This window comes from Crinia signifera, chromosome 8, assembly GCF_055691185.1.
Source record: "Crinia signifera chromosome 8, ASM5569118v1, whole genome shotgun sequence".
In the NCBI taxonomy this organism is placed as follows: Eukaryota; Metazoa; Chordata; class Amphibia; order Anura; family Myobatrachidae; genus Crinia; species Crinia signifera.
In genome coordinates, this window is record NC_139224.1 from 82,661,788 (window position 1) to 82,677,437 (window position 15,650).

Here is a 15,650-nt window from a genome sequence, read left to right on the forward strand (position 1 = left end):
TGTCATCTCGGGCCAGATATGCCAAGTAGGTGCCGCTTACATCTGACTGGGAGTATCTAGCATGCGATGAGAAGAGGAGACTACGCTTGGATTTATCTAGTAGATAGTCAGTCCAGGCCTTACGTGCCCTATCCCACCTCTCCCTATCCCCGAGTAGTCCTGACTCGAGATATGTGGCCTCACTCTGGGAGCATGATTTCTCCAGCTTCACTTCTTCCGCCCTGCTGGCTTTTTTAATGGCTGCTACCTTTTTTATAAGGGATCCCCGCATAACGGCTTTAAATGTGTCGTGTCGTATACCAGGGTCGGCACAGGAGACATTATTCTCCTGGAAATCCCTCCACTCCCCAACCAGTCTCTCATCATCCGTCATAAGGGTAAGCCAAAAGGGATTCAGTCTCCAAGTAGCAGCTCCCTTTGGTGGCATAAGATCAAGGGTAATTACTATAGGAGAGTGATCTGATATCCCTCTTTGTAGGTATTCGATTGCTATCACTTTATGTGTAAGGTCTGGAGAGATAAGTGCCAAGTCTATTCTGGAGAATGCCTGGTGTCCCGCTGAGTAGCAGGAGAATTGTATTTGTCTTGGGTGTCTATATCTCCAAGCATCGACTAGGTTTAGTTCGTGAAGGAGTTTTGCAAATGGGGTAGGGGAGGGGGCAGAGGGAAGCACAGGGCGCTCTGGGCCTGATAGTTTGTCCAAGTGTTTATCTAAGATATTATTAAAGTCCCCTATGCAGACAATTGGAGCTGATGGGAAAGAGGCCAAAAACGTTACCGCTTTCCTGAGCACCTCATTGCTATAAGGTGGGGGGATATATACAGCAAGTATGTTCAAAAGGGTGTGGTTTATGTGTGCCCTGAGGAAAATATACCTACCATACTGGTCTATTTGATGGTGAGTGAGGTGAAAGTTAATACTTTTCTTGACCAGAATAGAAACGCCTCTAGCATTGGGCGAAAAAGTGGAGTGAAACATGTGGCCCACCCAGGGTTTTTTAAGGGCCATGGTTCTAGTTCCTACCAAGTGGGTCTCTGATAGGCACACTATGTCTGCCCCGTGTTTTTTAATCTCTGAGAGGACAAGGGAACGCTTGATGCGGTCATTGAGTCCACGGACGTTCCAGCCGAGTATGCGGAGCCCCGCTAAAGGTTGAGCCTGAGACATCTATAGCGTGGAGCAGATGGAGTAAAGGGAGGAAGAGAGACATGAGTGTTAGCTAGAAGAGAAGAAGAGTTTTTCTTCTACGATCCCCATGGCAGCCATAACACTGGGATGTTCCCTTCCCCCATAGAATTAGACAGGATAATTTTTCTCTAGGACCGCCCACCTTGGGGTATAATAGCCTCCTCTTCCCCCTCCTCCATGTCTTTTTTCCTGTCTCCGTTAGAGTTAGGACAGAGTAGGCTGTTATGTTTTGTTTAAGCAGGGTTACCTCATGCAGCATGGAGCTGAAGGGGTGGCTCCCCGGGGAGAAGAAGTGCCTAACTAGCTTTAGCTATGTTAGTGCAATGGTTCCTGCCTGTATACGCGATGTGAATAATGGTGACAGTCCCACGTCTGAGCGGAGGTACCTGTAGTGAGATGAACACAGGACGCCAGCGGGATCCTTGCGGCATGGTGAAGCTGGCGCGCGCTCCACGTGGAGTGGGGCAGACCGGCTGGAAGCCGCGTCTGCACGCTCCGGATACATCAGGCAGAAGGGGCGGAAGTGTGCGCGCGCGTCACTTCCGCCTGAAACGCCGGGGGACGGGCGGTAAATGCTTCCCCACGGAAACAAGGGGAAGCATATTGGTTCCGCTTGGCCATCCTGAATGAAGGTGAACCAGGGAACTGAGGGTTAAGGCGCCATATTTAAAGGCGCAGATGGACAGCGTGCCTTACACTGATCTCAGTGCCTGGCTGTCTGACTGCTGTGTACATCATGGATGAGCCTTCTCCCCATAAGCCGGATAATGCCCCTCAGAGGTAAGCCCTTGGTTTTTGTGGGCATTAGTTGTTTTATTTGTAGCGTTTTACTACAGAATAGTACTTAGTAATTCTTTTTTGTAGTGTGCCTATAGAACAGGATGAGGATGTACCTGCTATTCCTAAGAAGAGAACAGCCAAAAAGAAATTTATACAGACTAATTGCATGTCATGTGACAAGTCATTTGCATCTGCCCAGAAGAAGTCTCTATGTGGAGAATGTGAGACCAGACAGGACAGATTAGAGAAGAAAGAAAAGAAGTCAGATGTTCTTAGAGAACTCATGGACTGGATGAAAGAATCCTTTGTGTCAAAGCAGGAGTTTGCTCAGTCACAGACCCAGAAAAGATCCAGAACCCAGGCAGAGTTTAGCCAGGAGGAGGATACAGCTGAAGAGATAGAGGGTGATAGAAAGGATTCTACAGATGAAGGTGAAGTTGAAGATGTAAGATCTTTTAATTTGGAGTTGGTGGAAAATGTATTAAAAAACATCTATAAAGCGGTGGAGGACGCAGCAGCATTCAAGGACTCAATGGATAGAAAAATTGAGAACGGACTTAGAAAAGTTCATACGGCCTCAGCTGGGTCTCTTAAAGCTACGGTAGCAGTCGCGTCGGTGTCCAGGGCCCTGAGACTGTGGGCGACTAACCTACAGACAGATATAGAAGAAAGAATATCTAAACATTATGTATTGAAAAGTTTGGAGGTGATGCAAAAATCCATAGATTACCTGTGCGAGGCCTCCCTGGATTCAGTGGCCTTTGCGGCGAAGACTATGGCAGCAGGGGTAACCGCTAGGAGGGCCCTGTGGCTAAAACCCTGGAGCGCTGACGCGAATTCCAAGAACAAGCTGACCACTCTGCAGTTTGAAGGGAAATTTCTTTTCGGCTCAAACCTGGACGCAATGATACAGAGACTGTCAGGAGGAAAATCTGTACGTCTCCCGCAGGACAGGAAGAGTCGCTTCCCGTACCCCAGCACGACCAAGCAATCCTATAGGGAATCTAAGAGTTATAGGCCTGGTAGGCCCTACTATAGGAGAGGTGGAGCAAGCACTTCACGGCAAGCCTTCCGCCAGCCCTTTCGAGGACGCTTCCAACCTGACAGAGGAAGATCATGACTATGCCCAAGAGGCAGTGATAGGGGCCAGACTCCTCCAATTCAGAAGCCAATGGGAGAGTACCATATCCGACAGATGGGTACTGAGGATAATCCAACAGGGTTATCATATCGAGTTTATGGAAATTCCACAACAGAACAGATTCCTGACGTCCAGAGTACCTATAGAAAAAGAAAAAAGGTCAGCTTTATGCTCCAAGATAAGTCAACTACTGAAGCAGGGAGCGATCGAGTTGGTACCCAAGATTTACCACAAGAAGGGATTCTACTCCAACCTATTCTTAGTAGAAAAGAGCAGTGGAGGTTTCAGGACGATCCTGGATCTCAGGGACCTGAACTGTTTTATCAAGAAAATAAAGTTTCGCATGGAGTGTCTGTCATCCATAGTGACGGGAATAAGACAGGGCGAGTACTTAGCGTCAATCGATCTCAAAGACGCTTATTACCATATCCCGATTTGTACGGAACACAGAAGGTTCCTAAGATTTTATGTGGCTGGTCAGCATCTCCAATTCACGTGCCTCCCGTTTGGGTTGAGAACATCCCCAAGAGTCTTCACCAAAGTCTTGATTACGCTGGTAGCGGAGATGAGAAAGCAGAAGGTCCAGATCTGGCCATACTTGGACGACTTATTGATAGCTGGGAGCTCAGTGGACGAGCTGAAGCAAAGCCTGAACCTGGTCACAGAGACACTGCAAAGCCACGGATGGGTCATAAACAGAGACAAAAGCCAATTGATACCAACCAGAAATATTCTTTTATTGGGGGTAAGGATAGATACCAGAAATTATTCTGTAGCCCTATCTCTCGAGAGGTGCATGAAAATAAGGGAGCTAATTCTGGAAGTCCTGCAAGGAAAGAAAATTCCCCTAATAAAAGCAGTACAGTTATTAGGAATGATGGTCTCCTGTATAAAAGTCATTCCGTGGGCACAGTGGAATTCGAGACAGCTTCAGTGGTTTCTTCTGCCCTTACTAAAAAGAAGACTAAGGGACCAGCATATGATAAAGTTATCGAGCCAGGTGAAGCAATCCCTTGGTTGGTGGATCCAAGACTTGGAAAACAAGACTTCAAGTTTGGAGAACCCACAGTTCCTGGTCCTGACCACGGACGCCAGCTTAGTGGGGTGGGGAGGTCACCTCAAAAATATGTCGGTCCAGGGAACTTGGTCCAAAGAAGAAGCAAGGAACTCTTCCAATCTCAGAGAACTACAGGCAGTCTGGGAAGCTATGTGTCAACTAAAACCCAAGATTCGGGGCACACATCTGAAGATTATGTCCGACAACGTGACTGTAGTCGCTCACATAAACCATCAAGGCGGGACCAGAAGCCTGAAACTGATGAGGATGTCGGAAGAAATTATGAAGTGGTCGGAGAACAACCTAAGGTCAATCTCGGCAACTTATATTCCAGGCAAGAAAAATGTCATAGCAGACTACCTGAGTCGCAAGACTGTATTGCCAGGAGAATGGGAGTTGAACAGCGAGGTCTTTCTGCAGATAACAAGAATCTTTGGAACACCAGAAGTGGACCTGATGGCCACCTATTTGAACAGAAAGGTGAGCGAATTCTACGCAAAGTATTATCATCCACAGGCGAAGACGTTAGACACTTTCTCAATCAAGTGGGTATTCAAACTGGGATACCTGTTCCCACCATTCCCAATGATATCCAAGGTATTGAAAAAGATCAGGGAAGACCAAGTAGTAGTGCTGATAATTCTTCCACATTGGCCAAGAAGAGCCTGGTTTTCCAATGTCTTGAGGATGGCAATACAAGGACCGTGGCAGCTGCCCAGCAGGCGGGACCTTCTTCATCAGGGACCTATGCTGCACCCAGAGCCGGCGAGTTTACAACTAGAGGCGTGGAAATTGAGCGGCAGATTCTGAAGAGACACAATTTGTCGCCCCAAGTAACTGAAATGATGCTGAGAGCCAGGAAGAAAGTTTCGTCAGAGGCCTACTATAAAACCTGGTATAAGTTTATCAGTTGGGGACGGTTCAAAGATAACTGTATGGACATTCCTACTGACCAAGTATTACAGTTCTTGTTTGAAGGTTTCCAGATGGGTTTGGCCACAGCGACGATTAAGGCGCAGATATCGGCATTAAGTGTGTTACTGGACAGGCCTCTAGCAGAAGAAAGAATTGTTAAAAGGTTCGGCAGGGCGATGAAGAGGATCAGGCCACCGATAAAATCAATTGTCGCCCCCTGGAATCTAAACCTGCTTCTGACGGTCTTAACAAAGGATCCTTTTGAACCGCTTGAAGATTGCCCGCTAAAATATCTAACTTGGAAAGTGGTATTCCTAGTAGCTGTGACTTCAGCACGACGGGTCAGTGAGCTTCAGGCACTGTGGATGGAGGAGCCATATTTGATAATCTTCCCTAATAGGGTAGTATTACGGACACATCCAGACTTCGTTCCCAAAGTAGTGTCAGCTTTTCATCTGAACCAGGAAATAACCTTACCTGATTTCTATCCTCAGCCTAAAGGTAGAGAAGAAGAGGCGTGGCACACGTTAGACCTGGTGAGAGGGATAACGTTGTATCTGGAGAGAACAAAGCCTTTCAGGTTAACTAAGCACCTGTTTGTGATTCCGGAAGGAATAAAAAAGGGTAAAGCACCTGTGAAGCAGACCATATCTCGGTGGATTAGAGAGACCATCTTATTCGCTTATAAGAAAGAAGGCAAAGCACCACCTTCCATAGTACAGGCACACTCTACCCGGGCAGTGTCTACCTCATGGGCGAATAAGGCGAAGGCGTCAACAGCTGAGATCTGTAAGGCAGCAACATGGTCCTCAATTCATACTTTCTCAAACCATTATTCACTCAACGTTTCTACTGCCCACTTTGGGACGCATGTGTTGCGAGAAGCCCTTACGGGTGAATGACTATATATATATATATAAAATATTTCATGCAGTATCTAGCCCTCCCGTGTGTTTACTTGGGTATGTCCCAGTGTTATGGCTGCCATGGGGATCGTAGAAGAAAGAGTCGAATTATACTCACCGATAATTCCTTTTTCTTCCTAGAGATCCCATGGCAGCCACTGGTTGCCCTCCCTATGTTATGTATTTTTCTCCAGGACATATTCGGAGACAAGAAAAGACATGGAGGAGGGGGAAGAGGAGGCTATTATACCCCAAGGTGGGCGGTCCTAGAGAAAAATTATCCTGTCTAATTCTATGGGGGAAGGGAACATCCCAGTGTTATGGCTGCCATGGGATCTCTAGGAAGAAAAAGGAATTATCGGTGAGTATAATTCGACTCTTTTCGGGCCATAGGGATATGGAAGAGAAAATACACCCATAGTCCAGGTCCCTTTGCTTTGAGTTCCGTTAATGCTAGTGTATCTTTTGTGTGAGTCGTCCACACCCGACGTCTATACCTGTACGTATATTCATTTTTGCAAGCACATCTTAGTAGAGATATATAAATTGCCATTTTACATTTTAAATTATATAGTTGGAAAAAGAAAAAGAAAAAGAAAGAGAGTGTACGGAGAAAAAAAAAACCCAACATCCTAGCCCACCCTGTATACCTATCGAACATTAGATATACTTTGGTTCCCTAGTAACCTAAACAAATAACCTAACTAACAAATAACTATAAAGTGAGAGAAGGAAAAAAAAGGAAGAAAACCCTCGGGGTATATAGACCAACGGTCGCCTATCTATTAACTATTTCGTGGCATTAAGCTCCATTTGGGAACATATTTCCTGTATAAGGATTAGCTTTAGAAACAAAAAAAGATTAAATATCCTGAGTTGCTTACATAAAACACAATTAAGCATTAATATGACAAGAGTCCACCTCTTAGAAAAAAACAGAACATTTATGCTCACGCGTAGAAGGACAGTCAGGGCGTTATGGCCTGCGATCAAGCCAGTGTTCTGCCTCTTGTGGTGTATTAAAGAAGTGGGAGTCTCCATCCAACACAACCCGCAGCCGCGCCGGGAAGAGCATGGAGTACTGGATCTGGCGGTCTCTGAGTTTTCTCTTGACCTGGAGAAACTGGGCCCTTGTCTTCTGGATGTCCGCGGCGAAATCTGGATACGCTGCCACGACTTGGTTGTCACACTTTAGGGGGCCCTGTACACGAGCAAGACGGAGGACTGCATCTCTGTCTCTATAGTGCAAGAAGCGGGCAATGAATGTACGTGGGGGTGCACCCGGAGGTGGGGCCCTAGCAGGGAGACGATGGGCCCTTTCGACCGCGAAGTGCTGGCTAAAATCTCCATCTGGAAACAGGTCCTGGAGCCATCTTTCTAGGAACTTCTCAGGAGCAGAGCCCTCTGCTCTCTCGGGGAGGCCCACAAAGCGTACATTGTTGCGACGCAGCCGCCCCTCCATATCCGAGAGCTTAGACTTGACAGCTGACATCTGTGTGGTTAGGTCAGCGACCGCAGCTTTAAGGGGATTGGTTGTATCTTCCAGGTCAGATATGCGATGTTCCGCTTCTCCCACTCTCTCTCTCATCTTTTGCATATCATGACGAATGAGGGAGATGTCCGACTGCACCTGGCCAATCTTATCGGTGACTCTCTGCTCAGACGCCGAAATGGCCAGCAGGATTTGTTGCGTAGATTGGGCAGGATTCTCAGGAGGCGGTTGCTCATCTTCTGCCTGCGGAGGAGGGTTAGGGGTCTGGGGAGGCTGAGCTGATGATGAAGCTTGGGAGGGGCAGGCATATTTTTCCAGTTTAGCTGCAGCTGCTGCAGCAGTTGATTTCCCCATTGCTGCTGGGATGTCTGGATCTTGGAGTGTACTTTCTTAGAAGACCAGCAGGGGGAGCAAGGTGTGTAGAAAGTTGGGAGACCCTGTGCCTCCAAAATGGCTCCTCTTGAGAGAAAGAAAAAAAAAAAAAAAAAAGGGGGCCAGGAGTATCAGGTTCAGTCCCAGGTGTATAGTGGGTTGGGACCTGGATTGTATGCAGGGCTCCCAGATAGACAGAGGTGTCCAAGTCAGCAGCTTAGGAGAGGTGTTAGGTCTGGAGGCCAGGGCAGGGCGCTATGCAGGTTTAAGCCCAAGGAGGGGATCTGAGGTGTAGGCTGGGGGGAGGATGCCACCTCCGTGTTCTACTCCGTTCCCTCCCTTCGCCTCTCTTAATAATCAAGTAATTCTGGGAGGCTCAACTTTTCCCCCCCCTGATTCTCCCGAGGGAGCTGCCGCCTCCCGCGGGGTGTTGTAGTGGTGGGCGGCTAGCTCCCACGTCCAGCCGGCCGCTCCAAGCTGTATACGCTGAGCGGGGGGACGGAGCTGCAGACGCACGCGACACCCGCTCTCCGGGTTCCGTGCAGAGCTGTCAGGCGGGGAGACGGAGCGAGCCTTACCCTGCCGCCGCTGTCTGTGGGCGTCTGGAGGTGAGGAGGGTCCCGTCGCTGGCACTGAAAGTGTGCTGAGGAAGGAGGCAAGATGGCGGGTCCTCCTCACGGTGAGCGTCCGGGGGCTGCACTCAGATCGGGTGGGGAAGTGCTTTTGGAGCTTCAAGGTTGGCACAGGCAGTGTCTCTGTGCAGCGGTGGGGCTCTGAACTTGGTTTGGGGGCAACTCAGGAATATTTAGGGTGCAGGAAAAAGGATTTTTGTTAGGATTTCTGGGGAGCTCACGGAGTCAGCTTGTGCTCACATGCCCGGCCAAGCCACGCCCCCTCAGGGATTACTCTTTTTACTCAAATCCTCATCAGACCTATACACAACTAGATTATTTATTAGCCATAGGCATTTGCCTCTAGTCCTAGAAGCCTCAATTGGTTCCATCACCTGGTCAAACCATGCATCCATCTCAATACCCTTAATGTTTTCTCCACAGCATTCAACACAATGGACCTGGTGACTTAACAAATCCCTTTTACATGATCCATACAAGAACTTGAAAAAACCCTCCAAGACTACTTTCAGTCTATTGACACTACTGACATCTCTAGATTACCTTGTAGAAATCACACAAATGTGTTCTTAGGGGTAAACTTATACAATTAGGCTCCTATACTAAGAAACAAAAAAGACAGCCTTGGTTACGGAGCTGCTGCAAAAAAATCAGACCTTAGAAGCCTCACACAAAACTTCCTCTATGATGTCTGAGCTAGATGAGCTTACCAGTCTGCAATAAAACTTGCTAAAAACTCTCTCTAACCAGATTCAATTGTCTATTCGAAAATGTCATAGTAAATTTTACCACTGGGTTAATAAACCCGGAAGACTACTGGCACAAGCTCTCTGTGCCCAGAGAACAACTTACTTTGTTGGCTCCATGAAGACCAATAAAGATCTTCTATGTTTCAAAACCCCTGACATAGCAAAGTGCTTCCAACATTATTATTCTACATTATACAACTTAGACCCACATCATCTCTCATCTATATTGAAGGCGAAAGAATACTTTAAAATCAGCATACCTTACTCTTACTCCTTCAGCTCGTAATACCCTAGAAAAACCCTATTCCCTACAAGATGTAGAAATTGCCAAATCTTGTATGTCAACTGGTAAGAGCCCAGGACCAGACAGCTTCATGATTAGTTATTATAAAATGTTCAAAGATATTCTAGCCCCTAGAATCCTCCAGGAATTTAATTACATTTCTGCCAATACTCATTTCTCCAACCAATCCCTTGAGGCACATGTTACAGTGATCCCCAAACAGGGTAAGGACCCCATCCATGTGTTCCAGCAACAGACCAATCTCACTTCTTAATGTTGACCTAAAACTTTTTGCTAAAATACTGGCCACCAGATTAAATAATTGTCTTCCTTCCTTGATACAGAATGACCAGGTGGGCTTTGTTCCAGGCCGTGTCTGGCAAACTACACTCACTAAATACATTCTCTGATCTGCCCGCATTCTGCTCTAGACTCGGTCTACAGAAGCTGGATGTCTCCAATTGGGAATTCAATCCGCCAACCCCGCAACTTCCACCACGCATCAATGAGGAACATCATTGGAAGGAAGTATTACATCCGAATAGAAGATCACAACCAACTTCCCATTTGCAAGCAGAGCTGCCACTAGAATTTTTTTGGCCTGGGACTGATTTCCAGTCCGGGCCCGCCCTCATATCCCCCCCTCCCTTTACTTACCGCCTGACTCCTGCTTGAGGCACATGTTACAGTGATCCCCAAACAGGGTAAGATCCATGTGTTCCAGCAACAGACCAATCTCACTTCTTAATGTTGACCTAAAACTTTTTGCTAAAATACTGGCCACCAGATTAAATAATTTTCTTCCTTCCTTGATACAGAATGACCAGGTGGGCTTTGTTCCAGGCCGTGAAGCGAGGGACAATACCACCAAAATGTTAAACCTGATTCTTCAACTGGACATGTCCCCACTATCTTGCTTTCCACTGAAGCTGAGAAAGCATTTAATAGGGTTAACTGGGACTTTATGAGAGCTGTGTTGGAGCACATTGGTCTGGGCCCCCTTATGCTTAGTAAAATGTTAGCTTTACATAACTACCCCACAGCAAGAGAGTTAGGGTCAATGGTACTCTCTCTGAGCCTTTTCCCATAAGCAATGGAACGAGACAAGGTTGCCCCATATCCCCATTAATCTTTGTCCTCTGTATTGAGACCCTAGCAAAAACTATTAGAATGGACAATCGCATATCTGGTCTAACATAGGTGACACTGAATACAAACTAGCTCTGTATATGGACGATTTGCTTGCTACACTTGCGAACCCTGACTCCTCTCTGCCGCATCTAGTACAGAAACTGGACATAATTGGGAAACTCTCCAATTTTAAAGTCAATATGACTAAATCCTGTGCTCTAAACATCTCAGCCCCTACTTCAATGGTAGATAGTTTAAAGAACTCCCATTTAAATGGTTTCCATCCTAACAAAAACTGTCCACCGTGGTGGTTTTCAACTACCAGACATCAAAATGTATTACCACGCTATCATTCTGAACAGGGTGTTAGACTGGACTAGGAGTAGACTGGTTAAACAATGGTTGCCCCTCAGGACTCCTCACACATGATCTCAAGGCTATATAAATTGCTTCAGACACTTGACTCCCAGAGTCTTCCCACCTTCACCACTTTTTGGGAAAGGGATCTGGGTATCACATTGACAAGTTATGAATGGGAGACGATTTTTCTCAAGGCCCACAAGAGCTAAGTTTGTACACAAATGAAGGAAACCCAGTATAAAATTATCATGCAATGGTACAGACACCCTTCCCTTTTACATACCCTGTACCATCTATTTCAGATAAATGTTGGAGGTGCTCACAGGTTATTGGTACTTATCTGCATAAGTGGTGGGACTGCCCTCTCATTAAGTCTTATTGGACTAATGTTATTAACATATGCCAAATAATCACTGCAACACACGTCTCAATAGACACAGCTTTTTGGTTGCTAAATTATGCCTCTACCTCATTGTCGAAATATAAAAAGGCTTTACATAGACACTTATGTAATTCAGCTTGTGCGGTGGTACCTGCTCTCTGGAGTACTACAGCCGCACCCACTTGTAAGACATGGTTTGCTAAAATTGACTACTATATGTCCATGGAAGATGTTTTGCTAACTTCAGTAGATAAAAAAATCAGAGTTCACAGCCACCTGGTTTCCATGGCTTGACTAAAACCACACCTACATAGGTCGAACTTCTCTTCTGGGACCAGTTTACCTCCCTCTTTCTTTAATGCTTTGCAGCAATGATTGAGTGTCTTCTGACTTACACTGAAAGATACCTTGTATGGTCGGAGAGATGACCCCCCCCCCTTCCCCAATGTTTTCCTCACATATCCCCCCCTTCCTCTTCCTTGTCTCTCTCTCTCTCTATTTCTTTTTATTCTGAACAACAAGCTTTATATGATATTCTTAAATTGGTTGTTAAGCTCTGTTTTGTCAAACTTATTGATTGTGACATGCTGATTTATAACCAATCTTTTCATCATACATCTATCGCAATTATTTTACCTATGTTTAATAAAAGCAGATTACATAAAACTAACTGGGACACCTGGTGTTGACTGGGTTGAAGATTGGTTCTTGATGGTTCAAGAGTGGTGGAAATTTCACCTTGCCAGTGCAATAACATATACCAGGTGATTCTCTGCTCCATGTTTTAGCACTGCAGTGTATGTACAGTATTATTATCTAGACATGCTCCCAATATTTATCTTAGGGGGCATCTCATCTTTATAATATATATATATATATATATATATATATATATATATATATATATATATATATATATATATATATATATATATATATATATATATATATATATGTGAATAAGGCTTCAGGCTTCTTAGTGAACCAATAAATTTGCCTTTATTATCCAACGGCGTTTCGGGTGTTAACCTGTTATTAAGGATATATATCTCTCTCTCTATCTATATATAAATATATATACAAATCACTGGTCTGTTTGGTTATGCATCTGTAGATTGGGATGCAACCAATGCAAGGTGGTCCAGTTGGATCCTGGGCAGATTTTACAGAGGGTTAGGGTCTTAACTGGACCTCCCATTGGTGCATATTGGGCACAATGTTGACCCAGGGATTCCTCCACAGGATCTATTTAGAAGAAAACTGACCAGAATGGTAATATTGGATCCAAAATACATTCTAGGGGTTGAGGTACCAGTATGATCTCCTGTTGGGTATGCTAGGCCGAACGTTGACCAAGGAAATCTGTTCTGAGCTTCTACTGGATAGATTTCAATGAAAACTTAAAACAAAGTGAGAACATTGGGTCCAAGAAGACATACTAAAGGGTTGAGGTCCTGGTCAGACCTCCAGTTGGTGTAAACCAGACATAATTTTGGCATAGGGAGCACATTATGGGCCATCCATGGGTGAATCTGTATAAAAACTTCACAAAGTGATAACATTGGATTCAAGAAGACATATTAAGGGGGTTAAGTTCTGGTCAGACCTTCTGCTGGTGTACACCAGACAGAATTTTGTGGGCCTTCCACTGGAATGAACTATTACATCTTGCAGGAATAACTATAATTGAATATCCTGAACTAACCAAAAAATCAATGAACTAAAATAACTGAAAAGATAACAAATAATGGGGGTGAATCTGGTTCACCCATCCTGTTGGAAATTCGCAAAGGGGGCTGATGTTGAAGATCTGCACATGTGCATAATTGAGGGTGGCCTTGTAGACTTGCATAGTCTCCGAAGTGTACACACTTGCGTATGTTTGGTTCTGGACCATGAGCAGTATGACAGCTTGCAATATATGCTCTATAAATGGGCGCACAATCCACTTGGCATATGTCCCCGCATGGCAGCAGGGTACACTACCTTATTTATGTGATACATTCAGCAAAGGCTTTGTTATTATGTACAGAAAATGAAATTCTGAAGCGTAAATATATGAGTGATCGTCAAAAATAACAGAAATATGAAGACAACCTTAGCAATGAATAGCCATTTTTAAATTGTCTATTAAGAGTCATGAAGGAAACATTATTCAGTTATCCTGACATTTCACTGTAACAATATTACCCCCCACATCTTTAGAACAATGTCTTAATTGGACATCATGCAGGACAAAAAGTTGAAATGACTAATCTCTAGTGGCAACATTGGGTCAGCCTATTTCTGCAATATAGTCAGTAACAATATGGCTACTTAAATGGAAAAGCACTTCCCTTCATACTGTAAATGGCAATATGCTACCTGCTAACAGTTAATAAAATAAAAAATAACAACAAAGGAATGTGAAAAGTAAAAAACACCCTAATAAATATGTTATCAAATAAGTATACATACATTTTTTTATTATTATTATTATTTTATATCCAACAAACTATACTATAAATACAAATGTGGATTTGTTATGACCAGGCCAGTAGGGCTCTGTGGTCAGGAATTAGTTAGTGCGTGTTAAGTTGTTCTAATATATAACACCAGCGTTGCTTAGATGTTAAATATTCACTTGCGTTCACATGTTTGTGGTTTCTGGAATCTGGGGGTAGGCAGCCAGTGCGTGGGCCCTCTGACAGAGATTATACGTGGGGCTTACGTGCGCCCAGTAAAACTAGCATGAAGACAAAATGATAATGAGTCATGCACTTAAAGGTTACAAAAACAAAAAACTTATATATACAAATAAGCTCAATTTTATGTCAGCATTGAAGGTAAAGCTAAAATTGTGTAGAGGTTTTGTATTCCATTTGTTGTCCTTCTCATGCTTAGAAACCACAAGTGGAAATTGAGGAGGCAGATACTGGATTAAAAACCTGTAGGTAATAGTGGTTGCCAATTTTACAAACATTAGTTTTCTTTATTTATAATACATCAGCTGTAGTTACATACCATTTTTGTCTGTAATATGTTGCTCCTCTGGAAAATCTAAAGCTCCATACTGCACTTCTTGATCCAACATCTCAAGGAAATGATTCTTTAAATCTTCCTCAGTTTCATCACCAAAAACATAGTCACAAAGCATTGTGCTTGAGCCAGGAATGGGAATAAACAAACGCTGGGGAAGTAGACGCGATTCCTCATTTTCTAGAAAATAGATTTTTGCCAATCACAAAGTTCAGGTATTAATAACAAGAAGGAATAAAGCATATTAATTTAACCTATGCAAAATATGTGTCTTAATTATCATGTCAAATGCTTACCACATTGTGAACCATTAAGCATAATATCTTCAAGCAGTATTTCACAACGGTCTGATATGGTATTAAGAATATCCCTTTTTATAGCCTATAAAACAATACAAAGGACAAAAAAGCAGATTGAAATTAATATAATTTAAAAAAAAATTACTATTAAAAATGTAATTATATCAATTTATCATTAATTGTTAGGTCAGGTTGAATCTCACATATCTGAAAATCTGATCTGAAATCCCAAATGTATTTAGCATATCTAAGACTTAAGGTGCCCACACATGTCCCGATGCGGGCGGTGCGATCTGTGCTTTGAAGTGCGCGCTCCCGCGGCACTTCATCGCACAGTACAAAAAGTATGTGCTGCACATACTTTTTGTACTGGCTTTTTATCGCATCGCATTGCATGCAATGCAATGCGTGCTAGTTAAGCTGAAAATGCATGCCTGCATCGGGACATGTATGGGCACCTTTACTTCTGCCACCTCAAGCTCTGTCCACTGCTGATTTCCACATTTAAAGATCTCCTCTTTGAACAGCTACATTGTCCATACAAGCTAGCACATTGAAAAGCTCTGCAGTATTCAGAACTAGCAATGCTGCTGACAACATGATCTCTTACATATTTGTCGGCTGTTAGATGTCTGTTTGTTTGTTTGTCCGGTATGCATTTGGACACTGTTGGACTGATTTGGATGAAACTAACTTAAACTGTCTTGATTGGCTCCAGATTAGGTTCATAGCCACTAAAACACCCAATCTCGACCTTGTGAGGGCAGGGGCCCAAAAAGCGGTCTGGCAAATACATAAAGTAGGTCAGAGAATCAAGATAAAAACCTGTGCAACACCAAAGAGGGGAATGGAGGCAGCAGAAAGCCACAGATCAAGAGTTATATAGTGGGAGGAGCAGGGTCCCCAGCAGCACAGATTAAATGCATGATGCATCAGTGCGGACAG

The 15,650-nt window shown here is 44.2% G+C and overlaps 1 protein-coding gene across 2 annotated transcripts in view; it reads right to left on the reverse strand.

The window, feature by feature from the left end:
* ODR4 (odr-4 GPCR localization factor homolog) overlaps positions 1-15,650 on the reverse strand; it is a 122,582-nt gene that overhangs the window by 45,084 nt on the left and 61,848 nt on the right. For both annotated transcript variants that reach the window (XM_083156750.1, XM_083156751.1), the window contains exons 11-12: positions 14,703-14,787; positions 14,392-14,586 (exon numbers count right to left, since the gene is read on the reverse strand). In XM_083156750.1, coding sequence (XP_083012876.1) covers positions 14,392-14,586; positions 14,703-14,787 — 280 coding nt within the window. The remainder of the gene's footprint in view (positions 1-14,391; positions 14,587-14,702; positions 14,788-15,650) is intronic.